Source organism: Coenobita brevimanus, chromosome 74 (assembly GCF_032717465.1).
Source record: "Coenobita brevimanus isolate Jiangsu-jjx chromosome 74, ASM3271746v2, whole genome shotgun sequence".
Classification (NCBI taxonomy): Eukaryota; Metazoa; Arthropoda; class Malacostraca; order Decapoda; family Coenobitidae; genus Coenobita; species Coenobita brevimanus.
In genome coordinates, this window is record NC_137027.1 from 33,084,517 (window position 1) to 33,107,297 (window position 22,781).

Genomic DNA, 22,781 nt, shown 5'->3' on the forward strand with positions numbered 1-22,781 from the left:
TTTGACGTAATATTTTGATCGCTATTCACAACGCCACCAAACCCTTCACAACGGAACTAAGAGTGAATATTACAGTGATAAATACAACACACAATTGTACGTATTATAAGTCACTGCTACAGCACCGTGTATATGGTGAGAAAGGCCTCTCTCTCTCTCTCTCTCTCTCTCTCTCTCTCTCTCTCTCTCTCTCTCTCTCTCTCTCTCTCTCTCAGTGTATTATGGGTGGATCAGTGTACCACATTTACCACACCAGTAGCCATGTGGTAAAGACAGTAACATAAGAATTAAATAGTTGACGTATTACTAAGACAATATCAGGCCTTAATTTACTGCAGACTTAAAAACAGACAGACAGACAGTGTGTGTGTGTGTTTGTGTGTGTGTGTGTGTGTGTGTGTGTGTGTGTGTGAGAGAGAGAGAGAGAGAGAGTACAGTTTGCTTTTAGACGGACGTGGGCTGATGGTATTTTTGTATAAATTGGCACCACTGACAGAGTATTATTTTTGCCTTGTATAAAGTTGTTCAGGTACACACGCGATATATAAACAATGGCAGTGTTGTAATATAATTAGGAGAAATACACTGAGGTGGCTTGGACATGTGGAGGGATTGGAGAAGGAAAGACTGACTAAGAGGGTGTATGTAGGTGAGGTGGAGGGAGGGAGAGGGAGGGAAAGACCGAGGATGAGGTGGAGGGATGGAGTTGAGAGCTATGTAAGGGATGGGGGAGTGAGTTGGAGGGAGGGCCGTCAAATGGTGAGTGACAGCGACTTGGGGGCGTTTTGTCTGCGGCCACCCTTTGCGGGATTATGGCGTCGGGCTATAAATAGATAGTAATACACTTGTAGCCACCCGCCTGTACCAAAGACCCAGCCATGGTACACACGTGATATATAAACAATGGCAGTGTTGTAATATACTTGTAGCCACCCGCCTGTACCAAAGACACAGCCATGGATGCTACGTTGGTGGAAATATCGCCAGTTTTATGTGACCCACCCAGGAGACAGGACCAGGGACTCTCTCTCTCTCTCTCTCTCTCTCTCTCTCTCTCTCTCTCTCTCTCTCTCTCTCTCTCTCTCTCTCTCTCATACCAGCAAGGAGAGGTGATCTCCAAGGTAACGCACACCCACTGTCTTATTCCAACTTTTATTTCGTAACAGCTCTTCCTTAGCGATTTATTCTGCTCATTACACCTCAGTCTCCCTGTTTATGTTATTGATGAAAACTCCATGTTAGTGATGGGAAGGATAAGTATTAAGGTGTAATATGGGAAATAAATCGCTAAGGAGCTGGTGTTGCGGAGTCTCCTGTGTTCCCTATAGAATTCGGTCTTGTCATATCAAGCTGAGTAAAATCGTCTGGAGGTGGCAGGAATAATAAAAATAATGATAATAATAATAATAATAATAAAAACTCTAGACTATACTCCTTCTACTCAGACTTGGCCTAAAATTGCCACTGTCCACCTTGAGCGCTGAGTTATAACAGTAGGTCAGCATTAAAATATGATGCGAGTCACGAAGAAGTGCTGTGGCCAGGATGTACAGCCACAGTGTTGTCTTTTTCTGGCACCGAGCTTCGTGAAATAGCCTTGCAAGACAGACAACCTGGGCCATCAATCAATCAAGTAGGCTTCGTAACACCCATCCTTTAGCGATTTATTCTGGCTATAACACCTCAGCATTGTCTTGTTTAGTAATTAAATGGTTTTAATATAGTTTACATCAGTAACATGCATATAGGTACTGAGGTGTGGAGTGCAGAATAAGTGGCCAAGGTAGAGGTGTTACGAAATAAAGCATATCCTCTTGGTTATGTCTCCTCCATTTTACCTGCGCCTCGCCATGTGGAAGGACTTTGTTCCCACCCTGGCCAGGCGCTGCTTGCCACAGCGAGGCACTTTCTTGCATGTGCTTGATGGGTCTGCTCCCCCCCCCACACACACACACGCACCGAGATAAAGTAACCGGAGCAACAATAAATGTGAAGTATTTGTAATTAATAAGAGGTTGAGGAGGTGGTGGCATTGGCGGCGGTGTTGGAAAATCAGTTATATTGGTCAGTCCATCTAAGTTATTTTGGTGCTGTATGTAACAAAACTGTTGTATATACCATACACACCATATACCATACACACCATATACCATACACACCATATACCATACACACCATATACCATACACACCATATACCATACACACCATATACCTTACACACCATATACCATACACACCATATACCATACACACCATATACCATACACACCATATACCATACACACCATATACCATACACACCATATACCATACACACCATATACCATACACACCATATACCATACACACCATATACCATACACACCATATACCATACACACCATATACCATACACACCATATACCATACACACCATATACCATACACACCATATACCATACACACCATATACCATACACACCATATACCATACACACCATATACCATACACACCATATACCATACACACCATATACCATACACCATATACCATACACACCATATACCATACACACCATATACCATACACACCATATACCATACACACCATATACCATACACACCATATACCATACACACCATATACCGTACACACCATATACCGTACACACCATATACCGTACACACCATATACCATACACACCATATACCATACACACCATATACCATACACACCATATACCATACACACCATATACCATACACACCATATACCGTACACACCATATACCATACACACCATATACCATACACACCATATACCATACACACCATATACCATACACACCATATACCATACACACCATATACCGTACACACCATATACCATACACACCATATAATGTATTATTATACACACCATATACCGTACACACCATATACCGTACACACCATATACCATACACACCATATACCGTACACACCATATACCGTACACACCATATACCGTACACACCATATACCATACACACCATATACCATACACACCATATACCATACACACCATATACCGTACACACCATATACCATACACACCATATACCATACACACCATATACCGTACACACCATATACCTTACACACCATATACCTTACACACCATATACCGTACATACCATATACCGTACACACCATATACCATACACACCATATACCATACACACCATATACCGTACATACCATATACCATACACACCATATACCGTACATACCATATACCATACACACCATATACAACACATCTAATTTTAGCCCATAAAAATCTATACATAATCAAATGGAAAAGCGTATACATTCCTGTGAAGTATTAACGTTAATAAAGTGTACTAGTAGTAATTGTAGATGTTAAGGAGTATGCATGCTAGTTTGTGTGTGTGTGTGTGTGTGTGTGTGTGTGTGTGTGTACTATGAGGGTATTTAATAAATGCCAGTATACACGCATGTAATAATTAACTCCATGTTTAATTTATAGGTATACATGCTTATTTCACCTGTCTCATTTCAGCACACTCACTGCCATCCCCACGCCCACACCAGCAGCCTGAGCCGTCTCCGCAACACACAAGGGCCTGCAGGTGAGTTGGCAGTGTATTAAAGGCACACACACACACACACACATTAACCAGGTGTAATATGATGACTACTTAGCTAAGGTGGCATAGTAGGCTTCGTAATACCCGTCCTTTAGTGATTTATTTTGCCTATAACACCTTAACATTATCTTGTTTAGTAATTATATGGTTTTACTGTAAATATAGTTTACCTCAGTAACCTGCATAAAGATGCTGAGGTGTGGAATGCAGAATAAGCTGCCAAGGTTGAGGTGTTACGGAATATATAAAAGCCAGTTGGAGTACCACCGTCAGTCTGCGTTGCCATGGACACCATAGGCTTTCCCGCCAACACCACCGTCCCTGTCAGCAGTTCTTCGGGGGGGAGGGGGGACTTTTCCCTGGAAGCTATTTTCAATAATTCAGTCCAAACTTCTCAGGCTGCATTTAGCGGTTCTTTGTACAGGGTAACGGCAAGGAAGCTAGCGGTGTTATAACGTTTTTATTAAGTTCAGGAATGTTGTACATGTTGTATTTTTATGTAGCATAATTATGAATATTGTATTATCTGAGATCTAGGAAAAAATCATTACTCCTAGTAAGCCCAGACTAAAATCCAAAGCATTTGTCAGTAAATATATCATTATATAACGAACAGCACATCAGAAAGGACACTTTGGCCGTTTTGGCCTTATCTGTTCAAGCACCCTATAGAATATCCAGATTACCCCCCCCCCCATCCCACCCATTTACTTTAGGAACCCCTGAGAGAGAGAGAGAGAGAGAGAGCGATGTGCCCCTCATCCTATCTCCTCGGTGGCCCACATAAAAATGACGATATTTCCACAAACGTAACTTCCATGTGTGTTTGTTTGGTACAGGGGAGTGGGTACAGGGTCATTACAACACTGGCATCATTTATGTATCGCGTTTATACCTAAATAAGTATATTAAAGGCAAAAGTATTGGTGTTACAGTGGTGCCAAGTTAAACAGCAATACTGTCATCCCACATCGCTCTGAAAAGCAAAGGAAAGCAACTCAGGTTTGTGGTTCAAGGGATACTGAAGGCTTATATTGTCAAAGTAATGCGTCAAACATTATTATGTTACTGTCTGTACCACTAAGCCACTTATGTCGTAAAACATTGAATTATTATGTTACTGTCTTTACCACTAAGCCACTTATGTCGTAAAACATTGAATTATTATGTTACTGTCTTTACCACTAAGCTACTTATGTCGTAAAACATTGAATTATTATGTTACTGTCTTTACCACTAAGCTACTTATGTCGTAAATCAAGCACACAATCCCAAAACAGCAAATATTTTGTATGTGCCAGTTGAGTCTGCGTTGCCATGGAAACCACTCGTTTTCCCGCCAACAGAGCGACGCCCTGTCATCCTCTCTCGTCGGTGGCCAACATAAAAATGACGATATTTCCATTATTTTATCTTTTACGGCTGTTTCTTTGGGGCAGGAGGGTGGGTGTATGGATAGTACAATACTTACACCACTTATTTATTGCAGACGTTGAGGATAAAGATTATTTACAGCAAAATAATATGCTACACAGTGTTCTCAAGTATAATAAGACCAGTAGCCTGCCGAGTCAATCTTAACTCATAGCAAAATTACTGAGGCTTCTTGTTTTTAGTCAACTTAGGGTTCATGAAAATTTAATATTTTCAATAACGACTATTTTTATGCCATTTCCCTTAATTGTATAACTACTCATATTATAATAAAATCAAATTTGGTAAATGGCCAGCACACCTAGATCTGGGAACTGCGTGGTGTTGTGAGACCTCGAGGTGTTGGTTGAACTGACAAATGTCTTTGGTCGAGCTGATTCATTGATTCAGTTCAACGAGGTTAGATAACCTGCGTGTTTGAACTACACTCTCCTATGACTTTATTTTCACACACACAGCCACAACAGCACATCAGTATGGTTAATTACCATATATTATCAGCGACAAACACCTCAAGCAGCGTTAAAAAAACAACCCCTGTTGTGGATCTTGCTGCTGAAATTATGAAGCTAGAATCTGCAGTCTTTGGCATCCATGTTGGGCCAGGGAGACCAACGCAACACAAATTACAAGAGTGATATCTTGGCGATTTGTTTCATTTAAGAGATAATTTTGTGATATTGCTTGTATAGGCCAAGAGGCCAGTGTGTACCATCTTCAGGCGGACTACCAGCCTCCAGAATGACCTAATAATGATACAAGAGACAAACTTAGATCAGCCAGTTAGTTACTTACAAGGGTTTCTCTTCTTAGTGTTACAACTTGACACTCTCACCAACAACACCCTAAAAATGACGTCAGAATTAAAATAATTTTACCTTAGCGCCGTTGATCCATTTTGTATTATTATTATCAACTGATGTGACTGAGAAACTTGGCAATTTGGGTGTAGTTATGTAGTGAAGTTAAGGCAGACATCAAGTGCACATTAGCACCACATTAGCTGACCTGACACATTAAGTTCTAACAAAATATGACGTAATATTCATAACATTTCTCACCTTTACCTGTGTACAGGAGCCTTTTGTTTTCACTGGTATATCCCCCAAACACTTCACCACCAAACCAGGCTGAATATTTAGCTGGAAATACCTCCATACACACCGATTTCTGATACCGATTTACTTCCGTAAAGGAATATTTATCGTAAGAAATTTACGACTACGGTGCTACAGCCATGGCAGCCTCGCATCACCCCACACAGTTGCCAGATCACAGGGTGTCTCCGGAAGTTGCAAGTCAGTAATTCAGTTAACAGAGAGACACGAATATCTCACAGAATGGTTTTGAATTATGACCGCTAAGACAGCAAGGACGAAATATGTAAGAGAAACTAACAGTCTTTATAATATTCCTTTAATCTGGAACCGACATCAGAGGCCAAGGGTACTTTTACTGTTGGTAACATTGGTATGCACATCATTTTAGCTTTAAATACAATTATTCGACTATACAGGCGAGAACTAAGCTATGTCGGTATTGTAATATCGGTACACCCACCCGTCTGCACCAAAGAAACAGTCCTAAACGATAAAATAGTGGAAATATCGTCATTTTTATGCTGGTCACCGCGGAGTGAGGATGGTAGGAAGGTCGCTGTTGTGAGGGGTAAGACCAGTGGTATCCATGGCAACGCAGACTCACTCTCGTATTCCTAGTTGCCCTGGAGATTCGTAACACGTCTTCCTGGCTATTTATTCTGCACATTACACCTCAGTAGCATTTTTTAAGTTACTGACGCCAACTATATCTATACTATAATGACAGACAGCATGTACTGTAATGTTTAGGTGTAATATCATTATTTTATAACACTTCCTCCGTACTGATGTACTCTGCTCATTATGCCTCATTATCTTCTCGTAATGTTAATACAAAAATTGCCCTCAAACAAGATAACATACAAAAGACGGCCAACATGTGATATTGGAATAAGTTACTATATATAATGTGCTACGAAACCTTAGAGAAGACCAGCCCCAGTAACAAGTAAAATCGTGTGAAGGTAGCAGGAGTAAAATGAATGATGGGTTATAGTAGGGCTGGGTTGACCTCTCTCTCTCTCTCTCTCTCTCTCTCTCTCTCTCTCTCTCTCTCTCTCTGTATATGTCTGTATCTGCCTTTGTTTTACCCCCATGACACTGTCTGTCAGTTTGCCCATATCTTTGCATGTCTCAGTGTGTCTACGTCTATCTCTGTCTGTCTACATCTCTGTCTAATTATCTAGCTGTCTGCCTATATCTGTCTAATTATCCATCCGTATCTTAATATATGTCTAATTATATCTGTCTTTATCTCCTCCTAATCATTTATCTGTCTGCCTACAACTCTGTCTGTCTGTATCTGTCAGTATCTCTGTCTGTTTGTCTGTCTGTATGGCTACACGCTTGAATCCCGTCAGGGTTGGCCACAAACGCGTTGTCCTCCGCCGTTTGACTCAACTCCCTCCAACTCACACATCCCTCTCTCCGATGCCTCTGTATGCCATCCCTCCGTCTCATCCTCGGTCTGCCCTTCCCTCTCCCTCCCGTTTCACCTCGCTTACACACACTCCTAGTCAGTATCTTTTTCCTCCATCTTCTCCACTTGGCCAAACTATCTCAAAGTCTATCTTTTCATGTGCTTACCACCTCCACATCAACACCACCTGGCTCCCTCACTTCTCCTTTGTCTCCCTCACGTACTGGTGCTGCCAGACATTTTGTTATTGCTATTTCCCTGACTTATTTAGTTTAGGCCAGACATTTGGTGCTGAAGGAGTGGCATACAGTGTACATCAACCCTTGTAGTCTGTGTGTGTGTGTGTGTGTGTGTGTGTGTGTGTGTGTTGGTAGGATGAGTCAGGTAACAAAATACATGATGAAGTATAAACAGTATGCAATAGGATGTTAAGGTGTGTGTGTGTGTGTGTGTGTGTGTGTGTGTGTGTGTGTGTGTGTGTGTGTGTGTGTGTGTGTGTAATTAATAGGTATATCATTTACTATTGCCTCATTTCAGCACCCCCACTGCCACACCCACACCAGCAGACTAAGCCGCCCTGGAACACAAGACACCTCCAGGTGAGTTGCCTCCTTCCTCCTCAGTGCCAACCTCCACCTCCTCCTAATCCTACCCTCTCAGTGCCAACCTCCTCCTCATCCTAATCCTACCCTCTCAGTGCCAACCTCCAAATCCTTATCCTTCCTCCACTTAGTGTCAACCTCCTCCTTATCCTACCCCCCCCTCAGTGCCAACCTCCTCCTTATCCTACCCCCCTCTCAGTGCCAACCTCCTCCTAATCCTACCCCCCTCTCAGTGCCAACCTCCTCCTAATCCTACCCCCCTCAGTGCCAACCTCCTCCTAATCCTACCCCCCTCTCAGTGCCAACCTCCTCCTAATCCTACCCCCCCCTCAGTGCCAACCTCCTCCTAATCCTACCCTCCTCTCAGTGCCAACCTCCTCCTAATCCTACCCCCCTCTCAGTGCCAACCTCCTCCTAATCCTACCCCCCCCTCAGTGCCAACCTCCTCCTAATCCTACCCCCCTCTCAGTGCCAACCTCCTCCTAATCCTACCCCCCCCTCAGTGCCAACCTCCTCCTAATCCTACCCCCCTCTCAGTGCCAACCTCTCCCTGCTCCTCCTAATTTTACCCTCCTCCTCAGTGCCAACCTCCTAATCCAACCCCCCTCCCAGTGCCAACCTACTAATTTTACCCCCTCCCAGTGCCAACCTCCTAATCCAATCCCCCTCCCAGTGCCAACCTCCTAATCCAATCCCCCTCCCAGTGCCAACCTCCTAATCCAACCCCCCTCTCAGTGCCAACCTCCTAATCCAACCCCCCTCTCAGTGCCAACCTCTTCCTCCTCCTGCTAATTTTACCCCCTCTCAGTGCCAACCTCCTCCTCCTAATCCTACCCTCCCTTAGTGCCAGCCTCCTCCTAATCCTACCCCCCCTCAGTGCCAACCCCCTCCTTCTCCTAATCCTACCCCCCTCTCAGTGCCAACCTCCTCCTAATCCACCCCCCCCTCAGTGCCAACCTCCCCTGCTCCTCCTAATTTTACCCTCCTCCTCAGTGCCAACCTCCTAATCCTTATCCTTCCTCCACTTAGTGTCAACCTCCTCCTAATCCTACCCTCCTCAGTGCCAACCTCCTCCTCCTTCTCCTCTCCCTCAGTGCCAACCTCCTCCTCCTAATCCACCCCCCCCTCAGTGCCAACCTCCTCCTCCTAATCCACCCCCCCCTCAGTGCCAACCTCCTCCTCCTCCTAATCCACCCCCTCAGTGCCAACCTCCTCCTCCTAATCCTACCCCCCTCAGTGCCAACCTCCTCCTCCTAATCCACCCCCCTCAGTGCCAACCTCCTCCTCCTAATCCGCCCCTCCTCAGTGCCAGCCTCCTCCTCCCTAATCCACCCCCCTCAGTGCCAACCTCCTCCTCCTAATCCACCCCCCCCTCAGTGCCATCCTCCTCCTCCTAATCCTACCCCCCGTCAGTGCCAACCTCCTCCTCCTAATCCTACCCCCCCTCAGTGCCAACCTCCTCCTCCTAATCCACCCCCCCCTCAGTGCCAACCTCCTCCTCCTAATCCACCCCCCCTCAGTGCCAACCTCCTCCTCCTAATCCACCCCCCCTCAGTGCCATCCTCCTCCTCCTAATCCACCCCCCCCTCAGTGCCAACCTCCTCCTCCTCCTACCCTCCCTCAGTGCCATCCTCCTCCTCCTAATCCACCCCCCCTCAGTGCCAACCTCCTCCTCCTAATCCTACCCCCCCTCAGTGCCAACCTCCTCCTCCTAATCCACCCCCCCCTCAGTGCCATCCTCCTCCTCCTCCTCCTCCTCCTCTCCCTCAGTGCCATCCTCATCCTCATCCTCCTCCTCTCCCTCAGTGCCAACCTCCTCCTCCTCCTCCTCTCCCTCAGTGTCATCCTCCTCCCCCTCTCCTCCTCTCCCTCAGTGCCATCCTCCTCCTCCTCCTCCTCCTCTCCCTCAGTGCCAACCTCCTCCTCCTCCTCTCCCTCAGTGCCAACCTCCTCCTCCTCCTCTCCCTCAGTGCCATCCTCCTCCTCCTCCTCCTCCTCTCCCTCAGTGCCATCCTCCTCCTCCTCCTCCTCCTCCTCTCCCTCAGTGCCAACCTCCTCCTCCTCTCCCTCAGTGCCAACCTCCTCCTCCTCTCCCTCAGTGCCATCCTCCTCCTCCTCCCCCTCCTTGCCAACCTCCTCCTCCTCTCCCTCAGTGCCATCCTCCTCCTCCTCCTCCTCCTCTCCCTCAGTGCCAACCTCCTCCTCCTCCTCCTCTCCCTCAGTGCCATCCTCCTCCTCCTCTCCCTCAGTTCCATCCTCCTCCTCCTCCTCCTCCTCTCCCTCAGTGCCAACCTCCTCCTCCTCCTCTTTCTCAGTGCCAACCTCCTCCTCTCCCTCAGTGCCAACCTCCTCCTCTTCCTCAGTGCCAACCTCCTCCTCCTCTCCCTCAGTGCCAACCTCCTCCTCTTCCTCAGTGCCAACCTCCTCCTCCTCTCCCTCAGTGCCAACCTCCTCCTCCTCCTCCTCAGTGCCAACCTCCTCCTCCTCTCCCTCAGTGCCAACCTCCTCCTCTTCCTCAGTGCCAACCTCCTCCTCTTCCTCAGTGCCAACCTCCTCCTCTTCCTCAGTGCCAACCTCCTCCTCCTCCTCTCCCTCAATGCCAACCTCCTCCTCTTCCTCAGTGCCACCCTCCTCCTCTTCCTCAGTGCCAACATCCTCCTTTTCCTCAGTGCCAACCTCCTCCTCTTCCTCAGTGCCACCCTCCTCCTCTTCCTCAGTGCCAACCTCCTCCTCTCCCTCAGTGCCAACCTCATCCCCCCATCCCTTCTCCTCTTCCCTCCCTCTCCATCTCCTCCTCTCCCTCCTCCCCCTCCCATTTCTCTTCTTCCCCCTTCCCCTTCTCCTCTTCCTCCTCCCCCTTCTCTTCTTCCCCCCTCCCCCTTCTCTTCTTCCCTCCTCCCCCTTCTCCTCATTCTCCCTCAACTTTCTTCTCACCCCCCGTCTTCCTCTGTGCCAGCCTCTTCGTCATCCTCCTCCTCCCCCTCCTCCTCCTCCTCACCATCATCATCATCATCATCACCACCCCCTCCGTCTCTTCTTTCCCCCTTCTCCCCTCTTCTCCTTCACCTTGTCATCATACTCCCCCCTCCTCCTCCCCCACCCCCTCCTCCCCTCCCCCACCCCCTCATTCTCCTCTTCCCCCACCCCCCTCATCCTTCTCTTCCCCTACCCCCTCATCCTTCTTCCCTACCCCCTCCTTCTCCTCTCCCCTATCCCCTTCCTCCCTTCCCCCACCCCCTCATCCTCTTCCCTCACCCCCCTCATCCTCCTCTCCCCCACCCCCCTCATCCTCCTCTTCCCCCACCCCCCTCATCCTCCTCTTCCCCCACCCCCTCATCCTCCTCTCCCCCACCCCCTCATCATCCTCTTCCCCCACCCCCCTCATCATCCTCTTCCCCCACCCCCTCATCCTTCTCTTCCCCCACCCCCCTCATCCTCATCCTCTCCCCCACCCCCCCTCATCCTGATCCTCTCCCCCACCCCCCTCATCCTCATCCTCTCCCCCATCCCCTCCTCCTCCTCCCCACCTCCCTCATCCTCCCCACTTCCTTCATCATCCTCACCCCCACCCCCATCAACCTCTTCATCCTCCCCTTCTGCCCCTCGTCCCCCTTCCTCTTCCACCCCTAAAACTCTTTCCCCTCATCCTCGTCCCCTCTCCCCTCTCCTCTCCCTCCTCCTCATCCCCTCTCCTCCCCCTCCTCATCCCCTCTCCATCCCCTCCTCCTCATCCCCTCTCCTCTCCCTCCTCATCTCCTCTCTGTCCCCTTTTCCTTCCCCTCATCCCCACTACTCCTTCTAGTCCCCTCTCTTCCCCCTCATCCTCATCCCTCTCCTAATCCTTGTCCCCCTCCTAATCCTCGTCCCCTTCCCAAGCCTCTTTCCTCTCCTAATCCTCTTCCCCCTCCTAATCCTTGCCCCCCTAATCCTCTTCCCCCTCTTAATCCTCTTCCCCCTCCTAATCCTTGCCCCCTCCTAATCCTCTTCCCCCTCCTAATCCTTGCCTCCTCCTGTGCAAATAAAGTCATCTTCTGTTTTAATTCCAAAATACAGGAGAGCGAAAAATAAATTTGGTGAGCTGCGGGACTGAGCAATAGGGCATCATAAGGCCCGGGTGTTCAGCAGTGGTACAAGCTTGCAGTTTTCCCCACCAGATGGCAGCACCAGTCTTGTCAGGAACAGCAAAACATAAGACCCCTTCCCTGTGCAACCAAAAATACTGTAGTTCAAGGGATGATCAATCGATGGCAGCACTAACAGTGTCTGGTGCTGCCATCTATTGGTCATTCTTTGAACTATCTTTGGCTGCACAGGGAAGGGGTCTTATGTTTTGCTGTTCCTGACAAGACTGGTGCTGCCATCTGGTAGAAAATATGTGAACTAATTGTACCAGTGGTGCCATCTGGTAGAAAATATGTGAACTAATTGTACCAGTGGTGCCATCTGGTAGAAAATATGTGAACTAATTGTACCAGTGGTGCCATCTGGTAGAAAATATGTGAACTAATTTTACCAGTGGTGAACACCAAGGCGTCATTCCCCCCTGTTCATCCCTGGGCCTGGTAAGTATTGTCTTGTACACTACTACAGAGGATACAGGAAACAGGGTAGGTAGTATTGCCACCACTTTATTTTGTACTCCAGTGTTCAACACGTTACATTCAAGGTACATTGTATATGAGGTTCAGGGCTGTGAAAAAGCATGTAAATAATGAAGGGGAAAATGTTAATGGAGAGAGTCAGGGAGGGGGGGGGGCTTTTCACAATTCATAACCCACAAAAAAAAAGGTAAAGATGCTTCTGTGTACTCCGCCACGCCATATCAAAATATCAGACTGGATGGTTGTAGTGGTGGTAGTAGTAGTAGGTCTAGTCACAAGTTCATCTGAACTGTGAACCCAGTGGACTGCAGGCTGATATTGTGTAACTTATTATTCCAGCCAATCTCGATAATGATAAAGGGAAGACGACATGGCTAGGAGGGGGGGAGGGGGCAGGATAATGACAGCATGATGGGGGTATGGGATATGGGCAGCATGACGGGGGTATGGGATATGGGCAGCATGACGGGGGTATGGGATATGGGCAGCATGACGGGGGTATGGGATATGGGCAGCATGACGGGGGTATGGGATATGGGCAGCATGACGGGGGTATGGGATATGGGCAGCATGACGGGGGTATGGGATATGGGCAGGACATGAGACAGTCTAGTGATAAATTTCTGGTGATGGGAAAATAATAATCAGCAGTACACAATAATTCCAACCTGCAGTCCACTGGATTCACATTTCACATGAACTACTACTACTACTACTACCACCACCACCACCACCACCACCACCACCACTACCACTGCAACTACTACTACTAAACCATCCAGTATTGTATCTATATATGGCCTGGGTCAGCATGGAAAGCATTTTGTATTTTTTTTTTTCTGGGCCATTAATTGTGGAACGAATCCCCCCCCCCTCCTGTGACATCCCATCTCCCCTTATCACACCTCTCTCTCTGACACTCCATCTGCCCTTATCATACCAGACCCCCTTAAATCTCTCTCTCTGACACTCCATCTGCCCTTATCATACCAGACCCCCTTAAATCTCTCTAACACTCCATCTGCCCTTATCATACCAGACCCCCTTAAATCTCTCTCTCTGACACTCCATCTGCCCTTATCATACCAGACCCCCTTAAATCTCTCTCTCTGACATTCCATCTGCCCTTATCATACCAGACCCCCTTAAATCTCTCTCTCTGACACTCCATCTGCCCTTACATACCTGACCCCCTTAAATCTCTCTCTCTCTGACACTCCATCTGCCCTTATCATACCAGACCCCCTTAAATCTCTCTCTCTGACACTCCATCTGCCCTTATCATACCAGACCCCCTTAAATCTCTCTCTCTGACACTCCATCTGCCCTTATCATACCAGACCCCCTTAAATCTCTCTCTCTGACACTCCATCTGCCCTTATCATACCAGACCCCCTTAAATCTCTCTCTCTGACACTCCATCTGCCCTTATCATACCAGACCCCCTTAAATCTCTCTCTCTGACACTCCATCTGCCCTTATCATACCTGACCCCCTTAAATCTCTCTCTCTGACACTCCATCTGCCCTTATCATACCAGACCCCCTTAAATCTCTCTCTCTGACACTCCATCTGCCCTTATCGTACCTGACCCCCTTAAATCTCTCTCTCTCTCTCTGACACACCATCTGCCCTTATCATACCTGACCCCCTTAAATCTCTCTCTCTCTCTCTGACACACCATCTGCCCTTATCATACCTGACCCCCTTAAATCTCTCTCTCTCTCTCTGACACTCCATCTGCCCTTATCATACCAGACCCCCTTAAATCTCTCTCTCTCTCTCTCTCTGACACTTCTGCCCTTATCATACCAGACCCCCTTAATCCTCTCTCTCTCTCTCTGACACTCAATCTGCCCTTATCATACCAGACCCTCTTAAATCTCTCTCTCTCTTTGACACTCCATCTGCCCTTATCATACCTGACCCCCTTAAATCTCTCTCTCTCTCTGACACTCCATCTGCCCTTATCATACCTGACCCCCTTAAATCTCTCTCTCTCTCTCTCTGACACTCAATCTGCCCTTATCATACCAGACCCTCTTAAATCTCTCTCTCTCTCTCTGACACTCAATCTGCCCTTATCATACCAGACCCCTTTAATTCTCTCTCTCTCTCTCTGACACTCAATCTGCCCTTATCATACCAGACCCTCTTAAATCTCTCTGTCTCTCTCACACACATCCCTTTATCATACATCTCCCCCTTAACTCTCTCTTTCTCTTACAGACACATACATACACACACTTCCCATTTCTCATTATATGTACCCTCCAGCCCCCCCTTCTCCCTCTATCTCTATCCCTTTATTATACATCTGCCCCTTACCTCTCTCTCATCCCTATATCATATGTCTCCCCTTTACTCTCTCTTTCTCTTACACACACATACACATCCCATATCCCCTTATATGTACCCTTCTCTCTCTCTCTTTCTCTCACACACACACACACAACCATCTCCCCATAAATGTCCCCTGCCTCTCTCTCCTGCATAAGATGTAAGGGGTAAACTTTTAACACTGTAAAAGTCTACATAAACAGTGTGAGGTAGTTATATACTGTATCTATAATATGCAATACTAACAATGCCACTGCAATATAATCACTGGCCCTCGTATAATTTTTTTTTTCTATCAGTATGATGTATGTATGTATCAAATCTTTAAGTTTTGATGTCTTTCTATCTGCTGGTATTATTATTTAGCTGCCAGCTTTAGTGACAACTTTAGTGTTACATTATACATAATACATTATACAGTGTTCCAATATAGTGATACAGAACAGTGTTATAACTGATTGACAGTACCATCACACAGGGCTGTACTCCAAACAGTACTTAGCACAAGAAGGAAAGATTGAAAGAAATTTGGACCAAATTAAGGTAACAAGGATATCGCGAGGCAACTGAAACAAGATTTAGCAGTGTATATACAAGAGTTTATTTTTACGAAATAACATTTGTTTACATATATGGTACATGGCTATACTCTCATCAGCTTAACTTGGCCCAATTTTCATAATTTTGTAGCTTAAATTCTTGTTGCTCAATGCCAAAAACATCAATTTTATATCACTTCCTCATGACTAGCACAATATTCTAAGTAATTTCTTGTTACAAGTACTGTCCAGTGAAATGGAAAAGATGTTAATTTTAGGCCAAGTTAGAGTAAAAAATTTACAGTAATATTAGTTGTGCATTCTGACATTCTTTGAAGCCTTTGTGGATCTGTTTTACATTAGCTTATTCAGGCCATCACAAGACACAAATGGCAAACTGACTGGCTTTTGCAGTGTTGTCTCTGAAAGCAAACATTTTATGCCCCATACTGAATGGCCTTGGTAAAAATTCAGTGTGATGTGGTTAAAAGCTGCTTTAATTTTTTGCCAGCACACATCAATGACTTAGTATGAATTAACTACTAGTAACAGTTTATGACAGTTGTCCTCCTGATGCAAAGGGTAACAGAAATTGACATAATGGAGCATTTTGAAAAAGATCCTCTGATCCAGCTCTACTCATGTCTATGTCTAAGAAACAGGCTGAGCATTAAGCACAAGTCTGTCTTCATATATGTATTACAGCTCTAACCTGGGATTAAAAAGGAGGGGGGGGGGGGAGGCAATGATAGTCCCCCCACACACACAGCCTGCAATGTAAAAATGTCCTGTACATAATCACTTTAGTCCAGTTCAATTAATATACAACCATTTATATGTACAAAATACACCTACAGTATTTGCATGACCATCTTCTACCTATGGTCAATAAATAAAACTTTAACTAGTGATGATATGACGGATGTTGGAAGCAGTGAGCTGGGGAGCTTGGACAACAGGGAGAGTGGATTGCTGCAGCCTGGTAGGAAGAGAGAAACTGTGTTACTAGAGTAATGAACAGAATATCTACTTAGGAAGAGATATTAGGAAGTCAACTGATGGCAATATGGGCCCTAGTGTTTTAGTACAGCATGAAAAACATCATATTAAAAAGATCAGCATGATGGTAATATTTCTTATTGTGCTGATCATAAATAAATAATCATCAGCATAAGAAATATTGCCATGATCTTCATCATCTTTATCAGTGTGATGTTTTACCTGCTGCTGTAGTCCCAGGCTTCTCTGAAGGTGAACCAGTGAACTACAAGCTCTTATCTTGCAGTCAGTCCTCCTCCTTTCGGGGGATAACAAGACTGGGTACATGGTTATATCAGTGCCACTGCATGAAGGCATCCCTCTACAACATCTGGATACAACAAAATAACAAAATCCTGCGTAGATGCTTTCTGGTTCTGGATCCCACCTGATCTTTTAGTGGAGTTAGGGCAGTGAGGATGAAAAAACAATAACAGTAATCATCTCAACCCTAACTAAAAAAAATTATTGGATGAGTGGTAGGATTGGGGGAGGGGGAGGGGGGTTGACAAGGTCCATAATCTCCTCAGTTGAAGAAACTCCCTAATATCTTTCTTAAGTGATTATTCTGCTATTATGCCTTACTATCCTCTTGTGTCATTTAAATTATTACAACACCTCCATACTCAGCATACATGACACACCATACAAACTGATAATAACCAGCTCTATCCAAAAATAATTAGCTAAGGAAAAGACGCCAGGCAACTTCCTCAGCTGACGAGAATTTGGATCTAAGCGTTACAATAATACAACATCTAATGCCATTTTGTTCTCTACACAGGCAGCTGGAGGTACTCAGTGCCAATGAGGCAACGATTACCAGCCTCACTTGCCCACCATGCCATGTGGAGAGGATGGAGGGTGAAAGACTGACGAAGAGAGTGTATGTGAGTGAGGTGGAGGGGGGAAGAGGGAGGGGGAGGCCGAGGATGAGATGGAGGGATGGGGTGGAGAGGTATATGAGAGAGGGGGGTGTGAGTTGGGAGCAGGGCAGTGAAATGGCGGGGGACAGGACGACGTGGAGGCGATTTGTTTGTGGCCACCCCAAACGGGAATAAGGCGTCTGGCAGTAGATAGATAGATAGAGACTTGCCCACCCCTCAGATGTAACCCTTACAGTGTCCATCCAGCTGGAGCACCTTAACCCACTAAACCACCAACCACCATAGCAAATGACAGTGTATAGCAAACCATTTCACTTGTCACTCAGATGGACTTCATGAGAGACAGAGAAAGAGAGAATACATCAAGGAGACAGGGGAGGATGGGGACATCAAGTTAAGAGAGGAGGGATGGGGACTGCAAGTAGACAGAGGGGGGGGGGTAAGGATGGGAACAGCATCAAGGAGAGGGGGAGATGGGGACTACATCAAAAGGGGGGAGGAGGGGACTGCTGTATATCAAACAGAGCAGAGAGGAGGGGGGAGGCACTACAGTGCATGGGGGAAGAGAGAGGGTCGCTATCAAGTGGGAGGAGAGGGAAGGGGTTAGGACAGAGAAAAGGGGGGAAGGGAGAGAGGATGACCACCCTCACCTTCCACTATTATAATTATTATTTTATGATAAATAAGGTATTGTACAACCACCATTACTACCAATGTTACAACTTTCACAAACAAGACAAATGATAAAGAAGGAATAATTTTTAATCAAGTGGACATAAAATGTATTTTACTTAAAATAAAAACAACTAACCTTCAATATATTAATTACCTTGGGTATCAAGAAGGGTGGGTATGAAGGCACACTTAGGTGTCAACTGGCAGTCTGTCTCACCCTTAACGTAGCTGATCACTTGTCTCTGCACCTCTGTTGTGAATGGCATCAAATGATTAACTCTGGTTGGTGGGATAACTTTCAGAACAAAACTGGTTAAAAATGAAATAATAAAACTGTTAAAAACCACTCCTCCAACCATTACACAACCCTTCAGTGCCCCATCAGGAGCACAGGTGCCTGGGTCTACACAGCTTAGTCCAGGCTGGATTATGAGGCAATTGACCAGGTGCTCTTTCTTGAATAAGGAAAGTGTTGGCAGTGACGGAGGAGGAGGAGGCTGGAACTGAGAGAGATGACGAGAATGAAGAGGAAGAGGCTGGCACTATGGGAAAAGGAGGGGGGGGGGAGCTGGCATTGAGAGAGGAGAATTGAGGAAGAAGGGGATGGCAATGTGACAGAAAGAAAGGAGGAAGAGTACTGAACTGGCACACACACAGAACTGAGGAGGAAGAGACTGGTATAGAGATGGAGAGGAGGAGGAGGAATAAGGAGCTGGCAGAGAGAGAGAGATGAGCACTAAGAAATAAGGGGGAGGAGGAGTAGGAGGCTACAAGTGAGAAGGGGGGAGGGAGCAGGAGGTGTAAGGGAAGGACACTGAGAAAGGAGGGAGTTAAGAGTAAGGGAAGTGCACTGATGAAGGGGCAAAGTGTAAGGGAAGTGCACTGGGAAAGGAGGGGGAGGAGGAGAAGGCTACAAATGAAAGAGAGAGAGAGAAGGGGGGGTTGAGAATAAGTCTCTCTGACAGATAGAGGATGGTGGAGGGGGGGGGGGGAAGAAAGGGACTGGCACTGAAAGAGAAAGAAAGGAGAAGGCAAATTACTAACACTGAGGGAAGAGAGAGAGATGAGGAGGAAGAGGAAGAGGCTGGCACAGGGAGGAAGAGTACTGACAACTGTTACTGAAAAGTTCCCAGTAAAGAAGTTTCAATCCTAAGTCAGTTGATACAAATTGTTCATTATGTGGGTACTAACAAAATATTATTCCTGACCCTTTCAATATGATCTCTAAAATATTCATTTTCTTTATCCACAGACAATTTACATTAACAGTAATTTACTTTGAAGAGAGTACTGTACTGGCAGCATCTTGGCTAAAAGAAGTTGTCTCAGTTCAATAAACTGTTGGAAGAAATATTTAAATAAAAAATACACCATCACCATACTGAAAGGTTTAGGTTCAAACCACAAAACATTATCCACGGACAATTTAAATTTACTGTATTTTTAAAGAAAGTATACTAGCATCTTGGCTGCAGGTGGTTCATTACAATTCAATAAAATTGTTAGAAGAAGGAATTGTAAAAATGTAGAATACTGTACATTATCATAGTGAAAGATTTAATGGGTCCAAAGCACAAAAGGTTAAACTTCAGTAGTTTCTCTAAATACACACTCACTATTGTCAGATTATTTACTTCAGCATTATAGGAACCTCCAGTGATGAAGTGTCTGAAAGCCACATTTAACTCCTCCAGTTATGTCTCTTCAAATCTTGGCTGTAGGTAAAAAAAAAAAAATCTACGCCAGTGCTTCCCCATGAGCTTAGGAACCCGGGACTAGGGAAGTTGGTCCTGACATTTAAGATGAGAGTGACCAGCCTCACTCATCCTTGAGTGGCATTATGTGAGCAATAAACCCCAACCACCCCTTGGATATAAACCTTCACCTGCTCAATCCGATTGGAGCGCCTTAATTAACCACTAAACCACCAGGCGCCATAATTTGGTTATATGGTTACCATCCACCTATAATGCCATATCTATAAGGCAGTATTAAACAAAAATAAAAGTTACGTCTAAACCACAAACAAACTTAACATGTGACCTAGCATCATCACCACCATCATCATCATCCGGACCTTCTTTCCCAGCCTAGGGCAGGGTGAGGAGTAGCAATGTCCAGACAGCCCAAATTTGCGAAGTCCAATGGGCCATGCTTCCATTCACTCACCATTCAAGCCCCCAGAATCCTGGCTGTATCTGATACGCCAAAAACATTCATCACATTCTGTAGCTTCACATAAACGTATCCGACAGAGACACTTCACGTTAAAAAGGGTGCCAAATCCCTGATCGTGCACTTCTCACAACATTCATCCAGCCAGCTCGATCTGTTGTCCGTCCCCTAGCCTCACCGACTTCCAAACCTCTCTTCCTCACACATTCATGAATCCACTACATCTCTCCACCTTCTCCTAGGTCTACCTCACCTCCTCCCTCCTTCAAATTTGCTCAGATAAACCTTTTTCACCACTCGATTGTTATCCATTCTCTCCACATGACCATACCATCCCAGTACACTCTTTTTGATTCTGGTGACCTATAATAATGCACATCTATTGTAATGGATGCATAAAGATCCCAAGATAAGGTACTGGAATTGAAACCACATCCTCAAACTCCTGACTCTGGCTACTGATTGCATACAACAATTGTACACACATGTGAAGTAACCCTTAAAGGATTAATGCTGCTGGCAATACAAAGGAATAATTTATATCACTATTGCCAGAAGCCTTAATTCTGTGTGGGGTGACCAGAAACAAACTGCTTCCACAATGCCCTGTCCTTTGGCTGCCCTCCCTCCAACTCATATCCTCCTTTCTCATTTACCTTTCATCCTCCCATCTTATCCCCGGTCTCCTCCTCCACCTCATGCACACACACTGTCCTAGCCAGTCTCTCGTTCTTCATCCTCCCCACATGGCTAGTAATTTATGCCCTTAATTAACCCACCAGTTCACAGAAAATTATTCCCAACATGTTACCAAACTCCAGGCTACTTGATATCTTAATCTTGCCCCAACTGTTGTAATGTCTGGGGTGATACACTGGCAAGTATTTATAATGGTGCCCTCCCAAATAACAGCATCAACAAGCCTCCATAAGTTTACTATTAACAAAAATGGTTTAGTTTTTGTTACTTTGCTATTCCATCTAAATGACTTCATTATGAAGTGTTTGTTAACACTGAGTGAAGACAGACATAGTACACAAGCCATTTTACAAACAATGTAAGCTTAGTTAAGTATGTAAAGGGGAATGCCTTCATGTGGTGTACTGGTCAATTCCACTGCCAGGCTTTACCTCAGTTGCTTCCCTATCCCCAGAAAAGTGGACGGTGTGCTGTGGGAGGAGGGCAGCTTCAGCCCACAGTTCACTGGGTTCACATTTCAGATGTGCTTTAGGACACATGTGTTGTGTGGTGCTGGTGCATGATTTGTGCATTACACTAACAAAATATAACAAACATCACCTGTAGCGCTGCCAGCCAGTTGGGTATGGCCTGGGGCATTCCAACAGACAGGTACAGTCACGCGTACTAATTTCTGCTCGGGTTACCCCTTCCTTCCCCCCTCTACCCTGGACGGTTGGAAGGGGGGAATCGCGAACAAGTCTACACCGCCTTCTGCCCCCAAGTCCCCCACCCTCCACCTCCAGCTGCCAGTTACTGATTAGACGCAAATTTTCTCATGTCCTGTAAACATGACTAAACTGTCGTCGCACACGCTTTCAACGGCCAAGATTTGGACTATATTTTTAGAATAAATTATTACCGTATTGAACTGCATTCTCAAATTGAAAATATTCACCATCATTGTAATCCAGTGTTGTCCGCTGCACAATTCTGGGTTCCAGTGCTTACCTTTTCACTTCCCCCGGCTCTCTCTCTCTCTCTCCCTCTCAATTTACTTTTCCCACTCACTCTTTCTTTTTAGATTTTTATAACTTTCTCTTTGCTTCTCTCTCCCTTCTCTCTCGTTCTTTGTCTTAAGTCTTCCCCGCCTCTCACCCCTCCCCTCCCCCCACCTCAGGCCTGATCAGCAGTCAGTTATACCGTCACCGCTCCTTCGTGTATCGTGTACAGGCAACATTTATCACACACTTAGGTCAGATGTATGGAAAGCTAATTTTTTTTTATATATATATATAATTGTATTTCTCATTATGTGCCAAGTTCAAATAGAGAACACCAGACCAATATTCGTAATTTTTATTAGAGTGACCGTTCCACTTCACATAGCTGGGTAGCTGGGCTTATAAACTGCGCGCACACACACACACACACACACACACACACACACACACGACTTAAATTTTGCACTGACAGCGTGGCGACTACAAATATAGTCATTCTAACAACTGGATCTGCTGGCTCCAAACCTTCCCTGTCCCAGTCAAACTCCTCATTCAATAACCGGGTTCCAGTGCTTACCTTTTCACTTCCCCCAGCTGTCTCTCTCTCTCTCTCTCTCTCTCTCTCTCTCTCTCTCTCTCTCTCTCTCTCTCTCT

At 45.8% G+C, this 22,781-nt stretch overlaps 1 protein-coding gene across 1 annotated transcript in view; it reads right to left on the bottom strand.

Annotated features, from left to right (window-relative positions):
- Positions 1 to 22,781, bottom strand: part of LOC145407817 (zinc finger BED domain-containing protein 5-like) — a 39,466-nt gene that overhangs the window by 11,956 nt on the left and 4,729 nt on the right. The window contains exon 2 of the mRNA XM_080278674.1: positions 18,425 to 18,549. Within this exon, the coding sequence (XP_080134800.1) occupies positions 18,425 to 18,549 (125 nt within the window). The remainder of the gene's footprint in view (positions 1 to 18,424; positions 18,550 to 22,781) is intronic.